Raw genomic sequence first — 26722 nt, 5'->3', positions numbered from 1 at the left:
TGTGGTGTTATCAGTAACACAAAACACAGACATAATGAATTAAACTTTTATTAAAAAAACATTTAGTGGTTATTTCTGAAGCATTAAAACAAAGTAAATTCTATCAACTTCACAGTTTGCTGAACAAACAATAATACAAAAAACTAATCTCGTCTAGTCTGAATGACGTCTACATCATTGTGAAGTTGAGTTTAAAGGGACAGTTCACCCAAAAAGAAAATTTCGTCATCATTTACACGCCCTCAGATTGGACGTGTATAAATGTCTTTGTTTTGTTGAACACAGTAAGAAATTCGGAAAAATGTCAGATGTCGCCCCCATAGTAGGGATAATAAATACTACGGGAGTCAATAGGGGGTGAGATCTGACATTTTTCTAAATATCTTACTTTTCCTTAATTTATACAGGTTTGGACCAATCCTGTTCTGTGAGGTCAGCTTGACTTCTGACATCCTTTGTCATAAACATCTCAGATCTTCATGAGCAGAAAAAATGATCTTCTCAAAGGTTTTAAAACATGAAACAGCTCATTGAACACATGAACAAACATGTTACACTAACCCTAAAACATGACTTCAGTAGAGAGACTTCTGCACACCTGAACAACGAAAATAATATACACAATCTCTCAAATATTTCATGAAGAAACTATGAAATGCAAGTCTAGACACGTTTGGTTGAGAATATTCTGATAAATTGCATATAAAAAACGAATCATATTTGTAAGTATTTAAATATTCAGGTCTCATTTCATCCCACCAATATAGTTTATTTCCATAATGAGATAAATCAATTTAAAAACGGAGTTATCTCTTTTTAGAAAGAAACAGAAAAAAATCTACTATACTGGAGGATTGTTGTGATATGCTAAAACATACAGAACAGTCAGAATCGCGCTCTCTTTAGCTGTGGTATTTGTGAAATCTGTCACAGATTTGTTTTCCTGAGAGTCATTGAAGCTGAACATATGAAAACTAGCAACATAAGTGTTTCTAACAGCAATTAAACATGTGAAATGTCATAACCGAGTGCCGCATGAACCAAATGAAAAGAGTTTGTTGTGAGTGAGCGTTACAGGTACATGAGAGATGTGTTGATGATGTCCTCTGTAAGGCGTGTGCTGTGATTGGTGGATTGGCAGGTTTGGAGGCGGGTCAGCCCTGAGCATGATTGACAGATTTAAGGACCAATTCTGCGCTGGGGTTGAGCTCCAGAAGAGCTCTGATGTACGTCTCTTCATCCAGACATCTCTCCTCTGCACAAACACACATGAATGTTAAAAAAACGGCAGAACGTCTGTTTTTTTTCTCCTCATGACTTTATTGTCTATCCTGATGTTTGCATATATTCTATTCTATTACTTAAATCTTTCACTGTACTGTTGGGATCATCAGATACTCACTGATGTTTCCTCCCGTCTCAAAGAGACACAAATCTTCTCTCTTTACAGTCACAGACCTGTAACACACAACACGACACAAACCAGTCAAAACTATAGTGACAATCTCTTCTTCAGACATTTCAAAAGGTTCAGAAAACTTTTGGTGACACGAGTGCTTTTCAAACTGCGATGTGCTGCTCTCTGGTGGGCTCTAGTGGTATTACAGGGGCTTTTAATTGCAACAGATTAAATTTCACAACTATGATGCTTTGTTGCACTCTTTGAGGTTATAGGTGATCATAATTATTTACAGTATTATCAAAGGTATAAAGTAAGAAATGACAAATCGCTTGAGTAGATTAATAACTGTTTATTTCACATTTACTGGAGTACATTTGAAGTCTGTAAGAGTGTCACTGAGGTCATTCATGCATTTCTATAGACATGTATGTGTTTATGATCAAACACACGCCACTATGACCTCTGACCTCAGAATGATCAGTAAGTGAATCAGATCTCAGGTCGTTGTGTGTGTTTACCTCTCTTGAGTAAGAAAACGTGTTAGAACATCAGAAGCTTTCAGATCATCGGTCAGCTGTACGGCCATAGAGACCATCGAGAACTGAGGAGCTTGAACCCGTATGAAGCCTTCAGCCTGAAAACACAACATTTCACGATCACCAAAACACACTCTCTGTACATCACGGCATATAGACCCATTCCACCCCCGCAGTCATGTTGGAATGGAAACGAGGCAGAGGTGGGAAGAAAACCGGAAGGACAGATAGACTGCAAGGTTAGGACCATTTCAACATGGCGGTGGCGTGAAATAGTTAAAATTGAATCTTTTGAAGTTTAGACGGATAACAGATTCTCATGATATAAAACAGATTCTGTTAAAAACACCTGACTGTATGGCTGCTTCAACAATAAAGTGATGAATAAACTTTATCTGCACACATCAGCCCTTTATCAACATTTAATTTCTCCATTTTTTAATCATCTTTGGATTTTACTCTTAGTCATTTTACAAATAAAAAAGTTTTTTTTTTTAAATGTCAAATACCCATATTCAGCTCATGAACTTTAGACTCTCTCAGTTATGAGGAAGAAATTCATGTAACACAGTTCAACACAAATGAGCATGCACGCACACACGCACGCACACACACACAAGTATGTTTTATTATCTGCGTGGGGACAGTCCATAGGTGTAATGAGTTGTATACTGTACAAACTGCATATTTTATCCCCTAACACAACCCCTTAACCTAAAGATCATAGAAAACATTTTGCAGTATTAGATTTTCAAAAATGATCATTCTGTACAATTGATAATCTTTTGTGCCAGTGAGGACCTCAGTTTTGGTCCCACAGTGACACGAGTCCCCATGAGTTGGTGTGTGTTCAGGTTTAGGTCCCCACTAACATATAAAAACCAAGTCCACACACACACACACAGACATGCGTATGCACATGCTCACACGCAAACACATCAGGACATTAATTGACTGTGAGTGTAAATGTAGTGGTTGTGTATTTCCAGCCGTTGTCTCTCACATTCTCACTCATCACACAAGTGTAAACTTTCTTAACTCTTGAATGTGTGACATCACCTCAGTGTTTTTCTCTGGTTTGTCGGAGGTCTTCTCACGGTCATGGGTCATCTTCTTCAGCAGTTTTTTAACGGCTCTGTCTCTGTTCATCTTGCGCTGGTTCTCTGTGTTCTGCTTGCGCACCTGATTCAGAATGAACTTGGGGATCTGACACAAAAAGTGAGACGTATTTGAGTGTTTCCATCGGGAGGTTTTCTCTCGTTCTCTCTCTGCATGATGTCACGTACCGTCCACAGCAGGTTCTGGTAACGGATGAGAAGCCGGACGATGTTGGCGGTGCCGGTTGCCATGGCAAACTCTTCCTGTTCACTGATCTTATTGCGAAAGCCTTTACACATGAAGATGTTGGGGGCCATCACCACGGCAACATTGTTCAGCGTCATCTTATTCTTGTCCTTATGATCGATCACGCTCTGGAAAAATTCCATCAGAGCCTAAAGGGCAAACAAACACAGCTAAGGAGAACAGTACAGCAGCGATGTGAAGTCAAGTATGAATGAGAAGTGAGTGTGCACGTGAAGTATGAATGAGAAGTGAGTGAAAAATTAGTGTGCACGTGAAGTATGAATGAGAAGTGAGTGTGCACGTGAAGTATGAAAGAGAAGTGAGTGTGCACGTGAAGTATGAATGAGAAGTGAGTGTGCACGTGAAGTATGAAAGAGAAGTGAGTGTGCACGTGAAGTATGAATGAGAAGTGACATTTGAATGTGCAAGTAAATGTGAAGTGAAGGTGAAGTATGAATGTGGAACTAGTATGAAATGAGAAAGAAATGAGAAATAAGAAATGAGTGTGCATGTGGAGTGATTGTGTAAGTGAAGTGTGTGTGTTCTGACCTTCAGTGTGTCTCTGTTGTGTTCTGGTAACAGGAGCACTAGCAGATTGAGCGCCTGTAGCTGCTGTTTCTTAGTTGGCAGCTCTGCTCAGAACAAAACACACAAACCATCACAAAGAACACATACGTCACACATACGTGCCTGTGTGTTTGTGTAATAGAGCTGCCAGTAGATTTTGACCTTGTGACTATTTTTAAGGTCCCCATGAGGGAAAACTGCTTATAAATCATACAGAATGATATTTATTGAAAATGTATGAATGCGGAAAGGTTTGTTAGATTATGAGGTTTAGGTGTCAGAATAGATCAGCGGTTTCAAACTTTTCAGATCAAGCATCACCTTTAATAAAATAAGCTGTTCCAAGTAATGTTCCAACCTAATGACCTCCATTACACCTGAATAAACACTTCAATTATACAATAGAGCTGTGAATCTTTCTCTTTACACCTCGTCCTCCAATTCTAATGGATCATTCATAATACAAACACTTTATTAAAGGACATGTTTTTTTCATGATCTTCAGGTTATTCAGCAGTAATATTGAACTCAAAACACTTTTCTGTAGTGCGCAGTAAACAGGGCTCTGGAAACGACTCTTATGGGGGATTTATTCACGTTGGAGGGACTTGCAGAAAGATTACAAACTTATATTAAAGACAAACAATGTGGAAAGAATATTTGACACAGAAGATAAATAAAAGGAGAGTTTGGTTCCTAAATGAGATAACTCGGTTTTAAAATAATCATGTTTTTATTGTGCATTCCCAATGAATATCAATCAAACTATAGTTGGTTTGTTTTGATTTAAGCCATAACAACTCAACAACATACAGATGACTAACACAATAAAACACAATAAAAACATGATAACATCATAAAAAAAAAAATGATGGAACCAAACTCTTCAAATATTTGCATACTCATCAAGAGAACATCTGTATATAACAAACAGAGACTCACACTTTACTGCAGTGGCTTTGTCAAAGTGACGTGTCAAAAATACATTTTAAAATTGCACATAGGCTGAGATGTATTATGTATCTATCAATCATGTATTAAACATTTGAAAGTGTATTTAAAACATGAAATGTATAATAATATATAGTGTATTTTGTTGTGTTTTTTTATTAAGTTCCACTAGTGATGTGTGTGTGTGTAAGCTTGTGTGTGTGAGCTCGCGTGTTTTTTCATGCATGTGAGCTCACGTGTGTTTGCATGTGTGTGTGCATGCATGCATGTGTGTGTGTGTGTGTGTGTGTGTGTTTGCATGTGTGCATGCGCGTGTGTGTGTTTGCATGTGTGCATGTGTGTGTGTGTTTGCATGTGTGCATGCGTGTGTGTGTTTGCATGTGTGCATGCGTGTGTGTGTTTGCTTGTGTGTGCGTGAGTTAGCGTGTGTGTGTGTTTGCACGTTTGTGTGCATGCTAGTGTGTTTGAACGTGTATGTTTGCTTGCCTGTACGTGGATGTTTGCATGTGTGTGTGTGAGTGACCGCATTTGTGCGTATGTGCATGCGTGTTCGTGTTAGCGTGAGTGTGTGTTTACGTGCGTGTGTTTGCGTGTGTGTGTCTGTTTGCGTGTGTGTTTGCGTGCGTGTGTTAGCGTGCTTGTGTTTGTGTGCTTGTGTTAGCGTGTGTGTGTTAGCGTGCGTGTGTTTGTGTGCGTGTGTTTGCGTGCGTGTGTCTGTTAGCATGCGTGTGTGTGTTAGCGTGCGTGTGTTTGCGTGCTTGTGTTTGCGTGCGTGTGTTTGTGTGCGTGTGATTGTGTGCGTGTCTCTGTTTGTGTGCGTGTGTACTCACTGAGCACAGAGAGGAAGGCAGTGAAGTATTCTACAGTGAGCAGAGGGAATGGCAGTTCTCTGATGAAGAGTTTCAGGACACTGGCTGCATCATGCTGCTTGAGACTCTCCCACGGAAACATCCCATCATAAAACTTCTGTTCCATCTCCTGACACACTGACTGACAGATACCATCACATTTAAAAGGGTCCGTGTGCTTTTCTATCTTTCCTCATTATTTAGTCTATAAGACACATGTGAGACGCACGTTGATATCAGGTGTCTTACCTTTACTCTAGTGGCAGCCCCAGGTATCCTCAGGACACCCTCTATGTCTAAACCCTGCTCCTCTATATGTGACATCAACTTCAAAACAAAAACAAACATTCAGTCCATGTGATCATGATGCGCATAATCATGATCATGTGGCGCTGTGGAGTTTATGTGTCTGTTGTCTTACGTGTTGCAGTACTAGAGGCACTTTGGTTCCCGGGATCCTCCGCTGGTCTTGTTCCAACAGGGTCGGGAGAGGAACGCCGAACAAACCTGACTCTACAGACGACATCACAAAACCCTTACGTTTACAATCTGTGCCAATCACATCACGCACTGAATCACGGTCAATCGTAACAAATCTACTGCAGTCTTCCTCATCAGCTCACCGCACATCACACTTCTGAAGTGTTTACAGAGGAAGTGAGAAATTGTGTTTCACAGACACTGACCCTTGACTTTCATCTTCAGCGCTTTGTGAGTTTTCATCTCGATTCCACACGTGTCAAAAAGAGCGCTCATCTCAATGACGACAAGCCTGCGAACTTTCTTCATGTCCTCAGTCGACAGGTCTCCAGCTCTCGTCTGGCCCGTCTTATCCTGAGACACTTTAAAATCCTGACAGCACAAATGTAACCCACCGTCATCATGTTAGGCTGATGTGTCAGTGTGTTGCTGTGCGTTGATGCGTGATTAATGGGCTGATATGAGGTGGTTGCTATGATGAGATGGTTGCTAGGGTAAGGTGGGTTTAAAACTCTGTGCATTAAAGAGTGACATAAATCCGGACAGAAAGAAAACAGGAGTGAGACAATTCCACACCCTCACCAGCAGATGTCACTTTTACTCAATAAAAATAACAACATGTGAATAAAACTCCAGTCAGTGATGTTCATTGTTCTAAATAAAGATGCATACAAATAATATAATGTGTTTTTGTGTAACAGGCCAAAGGTCTCATGTGTTATAATCATAAACATTTCTTCAGAAAACGAGAGAGAGAGAGTTCTCTATTAATGGCGTGTAAACTTTGCACCGGTGCACGCTGGGTAAATCAGCTGATTTGTTAATGTTACTCACGGGTAACCTGTCGTCAGCTTCACGCCGAGGCTGAGCGACCTTCAACCCCTCCTTATAGATAAGAGCTTGCTCAGAGAATGACACCTCCAGGTTAATGTCCGTCTCATTGTCAGCTCCGCCCCCCTGAGCCTCAGGCCCCGCCCCATTACCTACAATCACAGTTTCACAACTAAGACGAGAGTACACAAACATCACAGCAGACCGCAGGACTCATGTGATACAATACACCATACTCGCCTAAGTTATAATATCAGAATATGTTCAGCCAACGGTTAAAAAAGGATAAAAAAGATTATGAACACTGTTTTCAATCATATTTAAGAAGGGACAGAATCAAGAAATAAGTTTAATATGACCTTCTGTAGAACAAAATACATATATGGTATATATTAAATTAGATATTCATTCCACGAACACAGTAGAATAGATCTGTCAGTGAAAAACAAAACTAGGAAATTAAATCCCTGATAACTTTTTATAGCACAGAAAAACAATTTATCTTGATGCAGGTGTAAAAACGGCATCGCTCTAAAAACCCTTGTGATATATCATGATAACACTCCTAATATTGTTAGATTTTCACAGATAAAGAAACAAAAACTGTAAGTTACCCGCTTCTATGAAAAAAACATGACTCGTACGTGTTTTTTCGTATTTGGCGCTGATTTGTACGATGTCTCTGAATTGTTCAAAAGCACCTGTCAAAATGCTTGCTACGGATGTGAAAAACGCAGAAATTCAAACCCAGGCTGAATATGACGGACGAAAATATCGGAGGCGGTGTGTAAATGCAATTGACACAACGTGAGGTCCTATTTAATTTTTAAAATGCCGGAAATTTTGGATGCAAATTTCACACTCAATGTTCAATGGGCTTAAGGCCCGATTCACATTTAACATCTTTTTCGCACACTTATTTTAAATAGAGACGTGCGGTCACGTAGGTGCCGCATCGAGATGGTAATCGTTCAACATTTCAGAGTGCCGTGTGCGCACCACCGGTCATTTAAAGAGAGAAAGAGGCGCAGCGCGCGTTTTTCGTGCGGTTGAAGACTCGAAATGTGACCGGGCCTAACATGAGTCAAAATCTGAAGTCAGCAAAAGAGTTCCTTAAAGAACCACAGCAGTGATCCATACAACAACAAATTATCCAATTCATTTATACCTTTAACAACACTAGATTTAACATTTATTTTGTTTTACACAAGATTAAATTCTGTCACAACTATTACACACAACATACATTTTATGAAGTATTATTTACATTGATTTTGCACTGAAACTCATATAGAGATGTACAGTGCTGATCATGAAGTAATGTAGAGACAGTCAGAGAATATAAAACAGAAGACACACCCAGTGTTTGGACTTCTGGAGTATCACCCAAACTTCTCTCTGGAGACGTCACATCAGCCTTCGTTCAAAGACAAACACAGAAAAGAATACCTGTTACACATCAAACAACTCCACACACACACACACACACACACACACACACACACACACACACGTGTGCAGATCACATGACTTTGTGAGATGTTTGTGATACAGACTCAATTAAACACCTGTGATTGGTTGAGCTCAACAGACAGAAGACGCAACGGGAGAAGACAACGAAAAGATGTCTCGCTTCCTTTATTCATCATAGTGTATGTGTAGAGAATGTCACTCAAGGTATGATGATGATGATGATGACTCATACATTGAACAACCAATGAAAACTGAGCGTTTGGAGTGTTTGTAGTGTTCAGCTGATGTGTTATTCTCAGTCATGGTGTATGTGTTATTTCAGTGATAAAACCACAATCATGATGTGTGATGTCACTCATGTCAGAAACAGCTCACAATGGAATTTCTTCTTTAAAGTAATGCGTTGTAACAATACAATACGTGACACAATACTGGGATTACAAAAGTCTTTTAAACAACATTTACAAAATGCCATTTAGACGGATTTATATTAAAGACATGAAGTCAATTTTAGACATTATTGAGAATGAATAAAGAATTGTATATGTCTGTCTTGAAAACATTATTGAAATAAGGAAAGCTAAACCTCTTGTAGAAATATGTTGCCGCTGGTCACATGTTAGCAGCTCAACTAATAGAACTAAACAGATACATCTCACATGCATTTCTACAGCGATCGTATCCTGATATATATGGTTACACGTTACACCCCTATGTTACAGGTTATTCATCTGGACATCGTGTATGAGGTGTAACGTTTACGTCAATGCTTACTGTATTTTCTGAAGAGGACGACGGTTTAAAGATATCTCGGACATCTGGGACGCTGTGGGGTTTGTTTCGTTTGCGTAACGTCTGATTAAGAGTTTCCACACGCCTCTGGACGGCAGCCGCTTGTGTTCGGGTCAGCGTGGACAGAAACACGATGCTATCCTCACCATCTGTCGCAGACTCGTCAAACAGTGTTGCTAGCCCCGCCTCTGTCAGCCACGCCTCTTCCTGTTCACCTTCTGTAAAACATGAGGAACAAAGTAAAACGCACCCTTAATAGTGAACTACACAGTGAAGGACAGTGATGTGTTCACTCAGCTGAACAGTTTTGTTCGCGCAGCGTCTGATAGCCCCGCCTCCCTTCTGCTACGTAAGCAAACTTATGACCGTTGAGTGTGAGTGTCCACAGTTCCACACTTCCGGTTTTCGGATGAAAAAGTTCATCATCCGGGTACTTAAAGTGCACTTCCTTTACAGGACTTTCAATGTGAACGCACTACTCACACTATTAATACTACAAAATGGCGTAGAATAGTGCAAAAGTGCGGACAGAAGTCTCATCTCTCATTCCCTTTAAAGGGGTCATGTGGTCCAAAAACTTGTTTTTCTGTGTCTTAGGTGGGTGATAAGTTGCCCATGCATGAATTAAATTAGATAACCTCTCCTCCTCCATCATCACCCTGAACACCGGCGTGCCACAGGGGTGTGTACTGAGCCCTCTCCTGTACTCCCTATTCACCAATGACTGCGTTCCTGTTTATAGCTCCAACACCATAATCAAATTTGCAGATGACACCACTGTGGTATGTCTGATCAAAGATGATGATGAGTCAGCCTACAGGGATGAGGTGCAGCACTGGCTGTGTGGTGTGCCACCAACAATCTAGAACTAAACACTCAGAAGACAAAGGAGATCATTGTGGACTTCAGGGCGGACTAGGAGGCATGCACACAAACCATCTACATCAACGGAGCTGTAGTGGAGTGTGTGTCGAGTTTAAAGTTCCTTGGCATCCACATCTCTGATGACCTCACCTGGTCCCATAACACCTCCACCCTGGTCAAAAAGGCACAGCAGCGCCTTTACTTCTTACGGAGCCTTAAGAAAGTTCACCTGAATCCCAGAATCCATGTGGAATTCTAGCGTTGTACAATTGAGAGCATACTCACAAACTGCATCTCAGTATGGTACAGCAACTGCGCCGCATCTGACCGCAAAGCACTCCAGCGAATGGTGAAAACTGCTCAACGGATCACCCGCACCCGGTTAACTTCCATTGAGAACATCCATCACAAGTGCTGTCTGGGTAGGGCAAAAAAACATCATCAAAGATGCCTCTCACCCTAACCATGGACTTTTCACCCTCCTTCCATCCGGCAGGCGTTACAGGAGCCTACGCTCTCGGACTAGCAGGCTCAGGAAGAGCTTCTTCCCCGAGGCTGTGACCCTTCTGAACGCCACTCCACAAATCTAACCGAAACCTGCTTTATTACTGTACAGGTCAAAGTACTTTATATACATGCATTTGCACTACTCATATTTTGCACAGACTGCACACTGTTCTAACTCACTAACTGTAAACTGTCTAAGTTGTTACTGTACAAAGCACAGTAAACTATTCTATAAAAATTTCATTGCACTACTGTTATTTTGCATAGAATACATTTTATCAATACTTTTGCACACTCATCCAACTGTATTTATTACCACTGTTCTCACGTTGCTGCTGTTTATAATGTGTATTTTTAATCCTACATTGCTCTGTTCATAATGTACATACAATCTCTACATTGCATTCCTATTTATATTCTGTATATACTCTGCCCGATACTGTATATAGCAACTCCACTGTACATTCTGTAAATCTTAGCTTCACTTACTCTGCACTTTCATGTATATAAAACACTATTCTTTTGCACTTCTGATTAGATGCTAACTGCATTATATTAGCTCTGTACTTGTACTCTGCATAATGACAATAAAGTTAAATCTAATCTAATCTAAATTAGACACGTAAAATGGGAAAGATGAAGGTGTGGGAACAAAAGATGCATTCTATGTAACCACACCCCCACAAATCTACATCAGTTGTTGTTCTGATGTGACTAAGACCGCCCAAATGTATACACAAGTAAGATGGTGTACCTGTCAGTACAATTGATGAGGAACCTGATGTTACAAATATGGTCAGAGGCGTTACATTTCCCTCACACGCTTGCAGTATTCCACCAATCACTACACATTGGTTAACTGGCCAATCACAGCACACCTCACTTTTCAGAGAGGTTGGCAAAGAGGAGAAACAAACACGCACGGTATGTGAAAAATAAAGCGTTTTTGAACCTTACCCAAGATGCAAGGGGTGCACTCTATGTAATATTGCAATTTATCATCAATTTTATGCAATCAAACTTCCGAAAAATAAGACAAGCAGCCAAAAGAATGGATGTTCCAGCATTGTATAATTATTTATGTTTTTGGTTTAGTTAAAATATAAGTCTTCATTTGCGGTGCAAAGCGATACGCGTAGATAACGGCATTGTAATCCAAATGTATTGTTAATATGTGTGCTGCTGCTGCGCATCCCTCTGTGTGTAATAAGAAGAATGTACGCACACCTATAGACGCATATTAGTGATGCGCGGGTCACCTCATAACCCACAGGTCGTGTCGGGTAAAGAAAATGTCACTTTAGTTGTGGGTCGGGTCATTAAAAACAATAAAACAATGCCTATAGCCTATATTAAGTATTTGGGAATATGTATTTTCATCCTTTATTAGGCTCTTTGATAAGATTACGTTGCAACGTAACTTTTGTGATGTCCCCAAACAGAACATCATTAAAATATTGACAGAGGGCAACTCATTGACCATGTTTACATGGACAACAATAATCCGATATGAACAGGGTTAAGACGATACTCTGATTAAGAATGGAGCATGTAAACAAAGCTTTTTGATGATCTTAATCCGTCTCAACTCATAATGGTTGTAAACACAAATGGAATTAAGACTGGTGGAATACTCCTATTTTAGTGGCATTATTGACATGTACACATATTAATCGCACAATTACTAGCCTGTAGGAACTTTGGTGGCACTTTGCGACAGGTCACACACACGAACAGCAGTGGACTGCCGTTTGGTTTCATGGCAAACAACATGGCATCAAGCAAGAAAGCACATTTTGGTCCGAACGGGAAACAAGAAAGATGTCAACAATTCTAGAAAACAAATTAATCACTGTGGCGAGGTGGGCGTGGTTCAGCACGGTCTGTGAGGAGGGGGAGTGTCGGGAGAAAGACGGTGAGTAGGCAGATCAACGTTTTAGTGAAAACACCTGCTTCTCATTCTAGTAATTGGCGAGGAGACGCTTTAAAAGCGAAAGGCAGATCTGGAGGTAGAGAGAGAGACCGGCTGGGAAAACGAGTGCCAGAGCTACAGAGACGCTGTATCCAGAGGAAACAGAGAGACGAGAGATTCTTAGATCCGGAAGGATCGAGCGGGACTTTTATTTTGAACACCGGATGTGTGAAACCCGGAACTATTATTTGAATAAAATACTTATCGTTTTCCCAGCCACGCCGACCCTGACTCCTTTCTTCCCTACACTTATCGAACTTATTACATTGGTGCCGAAACCCGGGAAGAAAGGAAGCCGCCGCCGCCAACATGCAGTCTCCGCCAGGATCGCCATTTGCGGAGGTCATCTCCTCCCTCGCCGGCCTTCACCAGCAACACCACCAGGCCCTGTTGGGTCTGAGAGAAGACCAGGAGAGGCGATTCCAAGTCCTCATCCAGACCCAACAGGAGGACCGCGAGGCGTTCCGGAGCTGGGTGAGCCAGGAGAAAGGTGCAACCGGAACATTGACCGCATCCCCCACCATCCCGCTACATAAGATGGGAGCGCAGGACGAGCCGGAAGCTTTTCTGGAGCTGTTCGAGAGGTCTGCGGAGCTGTCAGGATGGCAGCCGGACGCGTGGGCAGCTCGTCTGATTCCCCTTCTGACCGGCGAAGCCCAGATGGCCGCCCAACAGCTACCAGTGGAGAACCTGCTCAAGTACGCAGACCTCAAAAAGGCTATCTTAGAGCGAGTAGGGCTCAGTCCGGAGCAGCATCGCCAGCGGTTCCGATCATTGGAACTCGGGGATCGCGGTCAACCCTTCGCCTTCGCTCACCAGCTCCGGGATGCATGCCGCAAATGGCTGGTGGCCGACGCCAGCACTATCGACAACATAGTGGATAAGGTGACACTGGAACAGTTCGTGGGACGACTCCCCAGGAAGACAGCCCAGTGGGTCCAGTGTCACCGACCGTCGTCGCTGGCTCAGGCCATCCAGCTGGCGGAGGACCAGTTAGTGGCGTGCCCCGGGGTCGGCGTACCCCTAACGACATCTTCTCTCTCTCCCACTATCAACCCTTCTCCTTCCACCAGACCTGTGCCGTTTCCGAGGTCCAGGGGGACGTTTTTTCCCCGACCAGCCCCACGTAACCGGACGTTTCCGGAGATGGGGAATCCAGGAGCCGCCAGGACTTTTGAGGGAGCCGGGAACTTACAAGGGCATGGCCCCAATGCCTCTACTCACCCGTCATCCTCCCAAGCCTCTCCTCGCCAATTCGGGGGTCTGCCTCCTGCCGCTAGGGCGGCGGGAACTTCTGGGCCGGCCTGTTGGCGTTGTGGGGACCCCGGACATTTTATCGACCGATGTCCCATGATGGAGGTCGGTATGATGATCCGGGTGCCTGACAACCCACAGGCTGCCCTCGGTCAAGATGGGCTGTACCAAATACCTGTGAGTATAAGGGGGGGTACATATCAGGCTTTGGTAGATTCAGGGTGTAACCAAACCTCAATACATCAAAGCCTGACTCAATTCGTGGCAAGGGATACGGGCCGTATGGTTAAGGTAAGGTGTGTACACGGGGATGTGGTGAATTACCCTGTGGTGCCGTTAACCATAAAATTTAAGGGGCAAAAACATAGTGTAGAGGTGGCTGTTAACGAGCACCTCCGACATCCGCTAATTTTGGGAACAAATTGGCCGTTATTTTCAGTATTGTTGGGACAATTATGTGCGGATGTTTCTGGGCGCAACCAAGAGCAATGGGGGGGGGCGGTCGCGCAGATGGGAGAGGTTGAACCGGGACCACTGACGACTGATTCAGAGGGAAATAGCGCTGTGGAGAAAATAATTTTCTCCCAGGGTGATGATTTCCCTCTGGAACAGTCTCAGGACGATTCGCTCAAAAATGCATTTGATCAGGTCCGTTCCATCGACGGACAACCTCTCCACCCTGCACAACCGCTGTCCTACCCATATTTTGCTATTTTGAAAGACCGGTTGTATCGAGTGACCCAGGACACTCAGTCAAAACAAGATACAACCCAATTGGTCATACCAAAAAGCCGTCGGGAAATGCTTTTCCAGGCGGCTCATTGTAATCCAATGGCGGGGCACCTCGGACAAGCTGCCACTATAAATCGACTAACGACCCGATTCTTTTGGCCGGGCATTCATGAGAACGTGCGCAGGTGGTGCGCGTCTTGTCCTGAATGCCAGTTGGTAAACCCACCGGCCACCCCACGGGCACCATTATGCCCACTTCCGCTTATGCAGGTCCCCTTCGAACGAATTGGTATGGACCTGATCGGGCCGTTAGAGCGATCCGCACGAGGGCATCGATTTGCGTTAGTCATTGTAGATTACGCAACACGTTACCCTGAGGCAGTGGCGTTACGCAATATCTCAGCAACTAGTGTTGCGGACGCGCTGTTTCGACTAATCTCCCGGGTGGGAATCCCAAAAGAGGTTCTCACCGATCAAGGCACGGCGTTTATGTCACGGACACTCCGCGAACTGTATGGATTATTGGGGATTAAAACGATTCGGACCAGCGTCTACCACCCACAAACAGATGGACTGGTCGAACGTTTTAATCGCACATTAAAAACCATGATCCGGAAATTCGTTCACGAAGACGCCAAAAATTGGGATAAATGGCTGGAACCCCTGTTATTTGCGGTCCGCGAGGTTCCCCAAGCCTCCACGGGGTTTTCCCCCTTCGAGCTTCTCTATGGTCGTCAGCCTCGCGGGGTTTTAGATGTCCTAAGAGAGGCTTGGGAGGACGGACCATCCGCGAGCAAAAATCAAATTCAATATGTCCTGGACCTGAGAACAAAACTCCATACACTGGGGCGGCTCTCAATGGAGAATTTGTTACAGGCCCAGGACAGGCAGAGCCGGCAATATAATAGGGGCGCCAGACTACGTAAATTTGCACCGGGAGAGAAGGTCCTTGTATTACTCCCAACGTCCAGTTCTAAGTTACTCGCCAAGTGGCAAGGACCATTTGAGGTCACACGACGAATAGGGGATCTCAATTATGAGGTAGTTCGATCGGATAGGAGCGGAGCACATCAGATTTATCACCTCAACCTCCTCAAAAAGTGGAGCGAGGCGAACACCGTGATGCTGGCGACGACAGTGAGCAGAGAGGATGATCTCGGGCCAGAGGTAAACACCAAGGTGCAATCCCTCGCTCTGGCTCCAGGGGGAGATCACCTCTCGTCCTCCCAGTTCACGGATGTGGTAAAATTACAAGCAGAATTTGCAGATGTGTTTTCGCCCCTACCCGGTCGCACAAATCTCATAGAGCACCACATTGAGACCGAACCGGGTGCGATAGTGCGCAGCCGACCATATAGACTACCTGAACACAAAAAAATGGTGGTTCAGAAGGAATTAGAGGCAATGCTGGACATGGGCGTAATAGAAGAGTCCAGCAGTGATTGGGCGAGCCCGATAGTCTTAGTACCTAAAACTGACGGCTCAGTTCGGTTCTGTGTGGACTATCGAAAGGTGAATGCTGTATCGAAGTTCGATGCATATCCAATGCCACGAATTGACGAATTACTAGACCGACTAGGCACGGCTCGTTTTTATTCGACATTGGATTTAACAAAGGGATATTGGCAGATCCCTCTATCTTCCTTATCCAAAGAAAAGACGGCTTTTACCACGCCGTTCGGTTTGCACCAATTTGTCACACTTCCGTTCGGGTTATTCGGGGCCCCGGCGACCTTTCAGCGTCTCATGGATCGCATACTCCGACCGCATGCTGCATATGCCGCAGCGTATTTGGATGATATCATCATTTATAGTAACGACTGGAACCGACATATGCAGCACCTGAGAGCGGTCCTGAGTTCGTTGAGAGGAGCGGGGCTAACGGCTAACCCGAAGAAGTGTGCAATTGGGCGGGTAGAGGTAAGGTATCTGGGTTTCCACTTGGGCCACGGGGAAGTGCGTCCCCAAATTAATAAGACAGCAGCAATTGCGACCGCCCCGAGACCCAAGACCAAAAAGGTTTTTATAAAATATTTTTGCTATAAGACCCCAAAAGCAGAAAGTGTGTTTCTACCTAAAGAAGAAGTGTGTTGATATGATGGAGAAGTGAAGTGTTTTTACCATCAGGCACCTTCAGCTGGACGTCTTCAGGCTGTTCAGTGTCTCTGGTGTGCTGAATGATCTCCAGCTCTTTAAAATAATCCACCATCACCTTCTCATCCAGAGATTCCTGTGAGTTACAGCGCTGATACGGACTCTTCCCCGCCGCCGGACCTCTGGACCTCTGGACATTATACTGACCCATCTTATGGCTGCACATGTGTGTGAACAAACACACAGAACACATCATCAATCAACACACCAAACTCTTAGTATTACTAATCAACAGATAATGGATTGTTCAATGATAACTCTTATTGCTTTTTTGGCTCATTTAAACATATATGGTAACATTCAGATTATTCATGCTTATAACCAGATATATTGCGCCCCCATTGACTTCCAAAGTAGGAAAAAATATTTTTCTGTCCTTTTGAACACAAAGATGGACACCAAATAGTTCTGGGGCAATTTTGACTAACGTTGTACTTTGTCCTACTGTGGGAGTCAATGGGGGCAAGATCTGTTTGGTTATAAGCATTCTTCCAAATATCTTCTCTGTGTTCATCAGAACAAAGACATTTATACACATTTGGAACAACTTGAAGGTGAGTAAATGATGACAGAATTTCCATTTTTGGTTGAAGTATCCCTTTAAGAACAAGCTGTTGTCGTGTTGCGTCGCGCCAGTTGCGTTCGGTGCAGACACAGTGTTGATAGTCAATATAATCAAAATGAAAGTGTCACAACAAGAATATCACATTTTTTAATTATTCTGGACTAGAGCAAAAGCACAATGACTGAGACATGAAGTGTCATGAAGTGATAATGATATTGAGATGTCAAATTGTTTGTCGTCATGGTCCCGTGGAATAAAAGCCTGCGAAACACAAAGAACTGACGTAAAACTGAGAGAGAGAGAGAGAGAGAGAGAGTAAAGTTTGGTCATGCTGCAAGGAGGACGTCTGTCATGGTTTAGTCATTAACCCAGCCAGTGTTTGTCACGTGACCGAGAAAACTCATAAAACCCTGACAGTGTTACAATAAAACCAGTGAAACACAAAACCTCCAACACAAACACACACACACACACACACATGAAGAGTCCAGCCACCAGCTCCCCAACAACACCAAGGCCGGCTGTTGCTATGACAACCGCTGGAATGCCGCTGCTTTGGCCGCCGCCAAATGATCTTTGTAACACAACTCAACACAACAACACATGTACATACATTCAATCAGCTCCAATCGTTTCAAGACAATGTGAAAGTGACTTACGGTCTGTGATATTATTGTGATATGTGTGAGAGGTCAACCTCATATTAGTCGATGAGAAGTGAACTTTACTTGAATGAGCTGAGATTAATGTGTAATGTGTGTTTTTACTCTTTAACACGTACGGTTTAACATTAATGTATTACGCAGACATGTTGACATAAAGCTCTTGATGTGCACATGAGCGTTTGAACACATGACTTTGCCAAAAACTATTTTGATTTCTCAATATAGTGACAAGGTCTTTCTTTCCTAATATCACAAAACATCGTCATTCAACGTAAAGCTGGTCTTCTTTTTTTAATATAATTTGAAAGGTTTTAAAGTCTTGTTTTATTGTTGTGATTATTTTAATTATTTTTATGTAAAGCACCTTGAATTACCATTTTGCATGAAATGTGCTGTATAAATAAACTTGCCTTGCCTTTTGAAGACTAAAAGTGTTTGTAAGAATGAAGTGATAAGCACAGGTGACATTATGGACGGTTGCTCATCACGGTGTTCAGTAAAATGATGTCCAGTATGTTGAGTCTATGAGATAAATGAAGTGAAAAGGAAATGAAGGTTCTGTCGTTCCTCAGCATGTTCAGTAAAGCCAGAGGAACACATCTACATTCATTCACTCTTTATAAACTCTTGCATATTATATTGATTTGAACAGTTTTAAATAACGTTTCTTCTTCTTCATCACACATTAATCTCAGCTTTAATCATGTTCTAGTCAACTTCTCAAGAAATGAAGTTTTATTAACTAAGTACTGGAGGAGCACGTGCAGATAACTAACCCGGCTGGCTTCCTTTAACCAATCTTACCAATCATCTTCTAGCCCGGCAGAAAACCCCTACAAATAGACAAGACGCCTCACCCTTATTCTCTTTACATTTTCGCAGCATCCCTCCTCCACCCCAACACCTCACATCAGCCGATTTTTACAGCAGCATAACAGGGGAACAAACCGAGTCTGGGCACACATCGGGCCGGGACTCTCTCCCCGGGACAGCACTCCATGCATTATATCCGTCCCCCATCACCAGTTATTATATGCGAGGCGAACTCGTGAACACTCAAACACGTGCTGCACAAGACCACGTGTGTGTTGTGTTAATGGAAAAGCAATGATAAGAGTGTTGATACTGTACAGTCAGTGGTGTGTATGATTCAGTCATGCGTCCGCCTCACAAATAGAAAGAATAAACCCCACACACAAAACACACACACATCACTCGCACACACACACACACACACACAAACACATCACACACACTTCACTCACACGCAAACACGCAAGCACACACACACACACACGGATAACCCTTCGCACACACAACACATCACTCACACACAAACAAACACACATCCCTCACATGCACACACTACATCACACACTACATCACACAACACACAGACACACAAATACAATAAGCCTAATCATCAGCGAAAATGTCATGCATTTTTTGGATTTTCCAAAATTATTGTTGTGTATTTATAAGCTTGTTTACACGTGTAAAGCTGAATGTTGGTCAGGACGGTGTCATGAGTCTCCATGAGTTGATGTGCATTCAGGTTTAAGTGTAGAACACACGCATTACTTCATGAGATTCACCAAATATCTGGATATAGAAAGTGCTTTTGTATGATTTTGAAGAACAGAATTTGTCGTCTGTTGAATCTAACAGGCCGGTCTGTTTACAAAGAGCAGATGTGAGAGCAAACAGTCCATCTCAGTGAGATTATACACACAACACAAACATGTCTTCTCATGTAGACAGAAGTTAGTAAACAGCTGAATGAGGAAGATCTCACACACATCATCATCGGATCTGAGAACACAAGAAACACCAGCATCTCATTCCACAGCCTAAACACACAATGACAACAATACAATACTTATTAGTCATTTAGCACACACTTTTATACTCAGAATGTATGTCTAGTGAGTGATGAACACACAAACACACACACAAGTAGATGCTGTGGTCCGACAGTTCACCCAAAAATGTAAATCCTGTCACCATTTACTCACAATCAGATTGTTACACACCTGTATAAATGTCTTTGTTGTGCTGAACACACAGGAAGAAATTGGGGTAAATGTCAGATCTCGTCTCCCGTTGAGTGCCATAGTAGAGAAAATAAATAATGGGGGGCGAATCTGACATTCTTCTAAATAACTTCCCGTGTGTTTAGTTTAACAAAGACATTTATAAATGTGTGTAACAATCTGAGTGTGAGTAAAGGATGACAGAATTTTCATTTTGGGGTGAACTGTTCCCTTAAGTTGATTTGACCTGAGACCCACGACCGTCTGTCTCTCTAACCATTAGACCACCACAGCACCCTACACTGCTGAGACTCAAACCCCAGATCTCATGTTGACTAGACACGTGCTTGAACCAAATATACAGATGCTAGCCATGGCCCAGCACCACGCTTTCAAGACATCAAGATTTCAAAACCACTTCCACTCATTTTCCATTATACCGTTCCTAAGTATGAACCGTTTCCTTCATAAAATCATTGTAAGTGTGTTATAACTGATTGTTTGACATTGTAGATGTTTAATCCAGTACAAAAACACAGAACTTTGCTGACACACTGTGCTCCTCATTTACTCATACATGCGCTGAATCAGCAGATGAATCAGATTTCATAAGAATTCCTTCCGTGTTTTTCCACATGGCACACGTCATGGTGCTCTAGATATCGACCCAACACAGCTGGAAAACAAGCTCTAATGGCAAACTCTTCCAAGTCATATAGCGGTGTGCCATCAGTTGACCTCATACACCAACAAGCACAACAAAAAAAAAACAATTGAACCTCTAGTTTTCAGTCAATGCTCTTACATTTCCCCAATCACGAACAAACAAACACAACAAAAACGACTTGTGGTTTCATAGTTTGATTGATTTAAACAATCATAAACAACTCATTTCACACATCATCAGAATCACATGTCTGCAAACAATTAACCGGTAACCATTTAAAACAGTAAACCCCATAACACAAAACAGAAGCCATCTCCAAGCAAGCTTTTATTAATAATGCATAATGAGACATTAATGAAGTACATTTAATAGAAATTTTACACATTACATTTTGGTAAAATTCAGGTGTTTGTTTGTTCACTGCATTTGTGTGATGAATGTTATATAAACTGTGGATATAACGCTGGATTTTGAGATGGTTTGAAACTGATATATGGAGCCGTCCCAGGTATGGGATTATTGTAATGACTAATGTTGCGAGCGCATTATTACAAGGCGAGAGCGCATTCTTGTAATAAGAGCGCGCGAATCTCTAACCTCACACGCCGATTTCCTTTGCTCATGCACAAAACTGGACGCGCGCTTTCAATTATACGCTGCTCTCTTATGAATTGTGTCTCCTCTCGCTCAGTAAGTGTGTGCGCACTTGGTACTCTTGCTCTCGAGATTTTCAGCTGTGTTTTCAGGGATTGTAAACTGTCAAAAGTAGTCAACCAATCAGGTATAGGCTTCCGCGGCGGGCCAATGAAAATGCGACCTCTTACATGGCATCTTGTTGGTTGAAAGTGACTCGACGTATTTAACGACGCAAGATGGATCCACCACGTTCTCAGGTAAAAGTTTTGATATATTTGATGCAACATTATTAATCAAATGTATATTAGAAATGAAGGGGGCGTTAGGATGCTTTGTAGGGCACATATAAACATCCTAGTCAGTTTCACTACCACGTCATTCAGACAAAACAGGCCAACACCCACCTCATGCATGTAATACACTAAAAATAGATTAGATTATTTTAGCATTTTATTTTAAAATATAGTAACCGATTTGGAACATTTGGAAATATCACATAATATAATAATCTCTGGAAAAAACTGTCCGTAGGGTGTGAGTGCGTGAGTGAATGAGTGCGTGCGTGTGCCCTGCGATGGGTTGGCACTCCATCCAGGGTGTATCCTGCCTTGATGCCCGATGACTCCTGAGATAGGCGCAGGCTCCCCGTGACCCGAGGTAGTTCGGATAAGCGGTAGAAAATGGAATGGAATAATATAATATTCTATATCTATTTGGTTATGCATTTAATGCATTAGCAGACAGACACTGTAATTGTTCGGCGCTCAGTGTTCCAGAAGTTAAGGGCATAAAACTGAACTTCTGTGTAATATGACAAACGCTCCATTCCTGTTCATTTGATTAATATGTTGCATCAAATATATCAAAATTGTTTCCTGAGAACATGGTGGATCCAGAGGCGTATTAAGACATCATGGTGACCCTGGGCAACAGCCCCGGATTATATTGGAATGAAAGAATGAAACTCAGCCATGTACAATATATTATTTTACAAGAATTACACTTTTGGAGAAAAGAACACAAAAAACAATACTCTTCATGAAGTATTTTTACTAATTAGGCCTACTGTAGTTAAAGGACAACTGCTTTCTGTTGTAATGTTACATTTCTTGTTTTTATTTAGTGAAGAATCACTATTCCCGCACATGGTGCCACGTCTATTTATCTATTTAATTATAATCAAATTAAATCTTAAAAAACAAGTGCTTATGTAGCCTACATTTATTAAATTTACATTTTGTTTTGATGGTTTATTTGGTGCCCCTAAATTCTTGGTGCCCCTGGGCACTCGCCCACTTGCCCATATGGTTAATCCACTGCTGCGTGGATCCATGGGTATGTCGAGTCACATTCAACCAATAAGATTCCATGTAAGAGGTCGCATTTTCATTGGCCCTCCGCGGAAGCCTATACCTGATTGGTTGACTACTTTTGACAGTTTCAATCCCTGAAAACACAGCTGGAACTCTCGAGAGCAAGAGTACCAATGGATGCGTGGACGCAAGGCACCCATTTTGAGTGCGCACACACTCACTGAGCGAGAGGAGACACAATTCATAAGAGAGCAGCGTATAATTGAAAGCGCGCGTCCAGTTTTGTGCATGAGCAAAGGAAATCGTATTACAAGAATGCGCTCTCACCTTGCAAGAATGCGCTCACAACATTAGTCATTAAAATAACGCCATATCACAGCGCTAAAAGATGCCGGACATGCAGTGAGTGAAACTGATGTCTGTGTTTTGTTGACAATTGGTGCGCATGTGCTTTGGTTCATTCTACCCCTCCCCCCCGCATGCGCCGGATGTTTTCGGAAACAATCGTACAGCTGTATCTATCTTTTATAAATGTGATCAAACTAAATACTCTTCGAAGATACGATGTATGCAATACTACTCTATAGGTACTCAAGATTAATATGAAATTGGCAGAAACCCTGTGTGTTATGCCCGCTTTAAAAATTTCATTCAGTTTTATGAAAATATTGAACGATTCATTTCACAAGAAGTCAACATGTCACCAGGAGACGATGAATGATGTGCTTTAGGAACTCTAAGACAGGTGGACCCCATTGACTCCCGTTATATGAAGCAAAGAGGGCTGCGGATTAACCTAAAATCTTCTTTATGGTTCTACTAAAAAAAAAATGTCACCTACATGTCGGATGACATCAGGGTGAGTAAATAAACAGCAAATTGTTGTTTTTGGGTGAACTGTCCCTTTAAAATTTACTGATATGTTTAAATTACAACATGCACTCTCAGACTGATCAGGATAAATTACTGTAATGAGAATTTCAGCATTTAGAAGCAATAAAAACATAAATAATCATTTCCATGTTAAAATTAGTGTTTATGCAAGATAGGGAACAAAGTATGTTCATTATGATCATTTTTTGTGAACCTGAATTATATGTTTTACGATCACAATCTTTACTGCCATGATGTTTCAGTGGTTTCGTGAGAACGACCCAGTTAAATATTCTGGACTGGTATCTGAAAGGTTGTGGTTTCAACTGGCACAAGAATCTGTGTATACTATCAACCGATGCCAACAGACAAATATAACACACAGAATATCAGATGTCAGATGAATATTAAACTAAAACATTCTGTCACAGCAGTGCTCGAACATTTGGTCTTTTCACTACATGATCCATTAAGAAGGTTTATTTTAGATCTAACACGATGTGTAAAAACGATTTAAGGTTCGAAAACCTGTATTTTCCCCATACCGTGCATTTTTTATCTCCTCTTTTCCCCACCTCTCTGAAAGGCGCTGTGATTGGTGGAATACTGCAAGCGTGTGAGGGAAATGTAACGCCCCTCACCATATTTGTAACCTTACTTTCATATACATTTGTGCGGTCTTAGTCACATCAGAACACCAACTGATGTAGATTTGTGGGGTTGTGGTAACACGAGGCGTTTCAGGCATTTTAAGTAGAATGCATCTTTTGTTCCCACACTTTCATTTATGCGATTTTACGTGTCTAATACATGCACGGACAACATATAACACACCAAAGACAAAAAAAACACGGATTCGCGCCATATGACCCCTTTAAACTTTCTGTAGTAAGTTTTCTAGAGTATTGACATCAATCCACTTTTAATTAATACTAAACAATACTTTAACATTCTAGAATATTACAACACTAAAGTAACTACTAAAGTATGCAAACGTATTTTGAAAATGAACCCTAGATATCATGGTTAACCTATGGATACCGTAATAAAAGCATAGACCCTTGTACTGGGCTGTGTCTTAAAGCAAATGAGTTGTGTTTGAAACCAAACGAGTTGTCTACACAGGCAGCATTTCTGTGCCCTACAGCCGACTATAAATACAGCCCCGAAAACGCGTAAACATGTTGCGAGCGAGCGCGAGAGGTGTTGAGACATAAATACTGCACTCGTCTCCCTCACTCACCTCTCGGTGTGTTCTCTACTGCAGCTGACGGCCGGTAACTCTTCATTGTTACTGATGAAGGCGGTTAACACGACGCCCTGATCGCTCTGCTGTCGATTCATGATCATCACCGCATTATTATGACAACGAATGTTCAACTGTAACTTCAGCTGGACTCTCCCTCAACGACACAGCTCAAGACACGCCCACTGGGGCAGCGCTACCAATCATACTGCGAGGAAGGGTCGGCTCGTGAATATCCATGAGTTGCTCGCTGAGCCACGCTGATTGGCTAGAGGCAGACGTTTTATTTAAGAAATAGTTTTCACTCCAAAATGAAAATTCTTCACTCAAGTCATCTCACATTTATGAGACATTCTTTATTCAGCTGAAAACTAGCGAATATTTTTTTAAACAGCGTCATGTTGTTTATTTTCTTATGGCAGTTAAAATGCTGAAGCTTGACTGTGTGAAAAAGAGAATTATTATATTTCCGTAAACTGTATGAATAGGTAAATTAGGAATGTTACCAAGCAACCGATACCGGACATTATTTATATTTTTGATGAAATGCTTCTTGTCTGTTATACTAGGCGAGCCTCTCTTTTGATGTGACGTTTTTTTTTCTTCAGTTTTGTAAAGTGACTTTAGAAGCTTCAGACTGTTCAACTGAAAACCAGACTTGAGTGAAACCCACAGAGATCATCAGACTGAATGTGTCTACAGTATCACAGCTGCTTACTGATGTGTGTTAATTTAATGATGTTTGTCTCACTGCTTCATATCTGATTCATTGGGCCGATGTTAAAAACATAAGTTACTTTACAAACGAGCAACAATGTGTAATAAACTATTTCAATACACAATTACATCATGTGTGTGACAACAGAAGTTCAGAGAGAAGAAACTCGCGCTTGAGCTCATGACATGCACATAATACATTAAAATCAAAGAGTAGAAAATACTAGTTGAATTTATATTATGTCAGTACATGCTTCACAACATTGACACATTAATAGAGATATAAGAAAGTATATTTACAGAAAAAAATCTTCTATAAACACATTTAACTTAACAAAGAACAAAGTAATTCCTCAATGTCCAGTAGCACAGTCTCTCTCTCTCTAATAATCACATTATTCTTCAATAGCAATCTCCACATGCCCAGGTGGTTTATTGCACAGCCATCTTCTGAAGTTTATTTATATATTGTTTCTGTTATCTTGTTATAATCTGTTATTTTTCATTCCTACATTTAAAGGTTTAGATAGTAACTTGACTACAAAAGATTACAAAAAATAACTGTGATTTTATTGTAGTAATTAAAGTTTTTTTGTTTGCCATATTGATCACCATTTGTAAAATCATGACTAGATTGTGTTATTGGTTGTTTTATCAAATCAGGGGACTCTGATTCTGACACGGCTATCTTCAGCGTTTATTAAACCTCTTTCTTTAATCATTCTGAGAGCTGTGATGAGCTTAAACATTTTAGTTTAATTCTCAAAATAACTAAACCTTCCATATGACCCCACAAATGATCTAAATCAACATCAATGAAGGAGTCAAGTGATGTAGAGTGTAGGAGCCATTCATCAGCTTTTATTTCATTATAATCAATGTAGTTATTAATTCATTAATTCATTTTGTTAAATACATAATCCCTTTCCTGTGGGTTTGTGCCCTCTGTAGGCGTGATGGGAAACTGTGATGTTGTGTCACTCCAGACCGGAAGGGGCGCTACTCTTCACTCTGTGCGCGTGCACCTGCCGCAGACTACATGAGATGAGCCCTTTGTGTTCTTAGGTTATTTTTTATTTCTGTAAACTTAATTATTGTTTTTCATCATTTCAAAAAATCTTTTGATTTGAAGACATGTGTCTGAATAGCACGTGGACAAAAATTGTGCAAACATATTCGTTTCTTTCATTCTACACAAAGACTGTCGATGATCACATAAAAATAAAGTTTTTGTTATTTTCTCTTTCACAACACAATACCAAAAGTTACATTAGTTTTATTCTATAGTTTTGAATACAAT

The 26722-nt window shown here is 41.6% G+C and overlaps 1 protein-coding gene across 2 annotated transcripts; it reads right to left on the bottom strand.

The window, feature by feature from the left end:
* Window positions 1-32: 32 nt before the first annotated feature.
* Window positions 33-24875, bottom strand: arhgap18 (Rho GTPase activating protein 18). Of its 2 annotated transcripts, none has more exons than XM_056764906.1 (15): window positions 24703-24875; window positions 16675-16865; window positions 9207-9442; window positions 8319-8376; window positions 6963-7111; window positions 6335-6500; window positions 6070-6161; window positions 5898-5975; window positions 5631-5790; window positions 3832-3914; window positions 3225-3431; window positions 2998-3144; window positions 1921-2036; window positions 1403-1458; window positions 33-1255 (listed from the first exon to the last, which is right to left on the bottom strand). In XM_056764906.1, exons 1-15 carry the CDS (start codon window positions 24807-24809, stop codon window positions 1155-1157), a joined length of 1947 nt encoding a protein of 648 aa, XP_056620884.1. In that variant the 5' UTR covers window positions 24810-24875; the 3' UTR covers window positions 33-1154. The 2 variants fall into 2 exon arrangements, with proteins under 2 accessions (XP_056620884.1, XP_056620885.1); XM_056764907.1 differs by lacking the exon at window positions 24703-24875 and adding an exon at window positions 13792-13996 and having other exon boundaries at window positions 16675-16812.
* Window positions 24876-26722: the final 1847 nt, after the last annotated feature.

Source organism: Triplophysa dalaica, chromosome 13, assembly GCF_015846415.1.
Source record: "Triplophysa dalaica isolate WHDGS20190420 chromosome 13, ASM1584641v1, whole genome shotgun sequence".
Classification (NCBI taxonomy): Eukaryota; Metazoa; Chordata; class Actinopteri; order Cypriniformes; family Nemacheilidae; genus Triplophysa; species Triplophysa dalaica.
Note: the sequence above shows the minus strand (reverse complement) of the source record. Positions and strands in the feature narration are given on the sequence as shown.

Coding starts and splice junctions, on each gene's coding strand:
- arhgap18 (XM_056764906.1), bottom strand. CDS start 24,809: ATGATCATGAATCGACAGCAGAGCGATCAGGGCGTCGTGTTAACCGCC. Junction 6,501..6,962: donor AAGCTGACGACAGGTTACCC/GTGAGTAACATT, acceptor TTGTGCTGTCAG/GATTTTAAAGTGTCTCAGGA. Junction 1,256..1,402: donor TGAGACGGGAGGAAACATCA/GTGAGTATCTGA, acceptor GTGTTTGTGCAG/AGGAGAGATGTCTGGATGAA.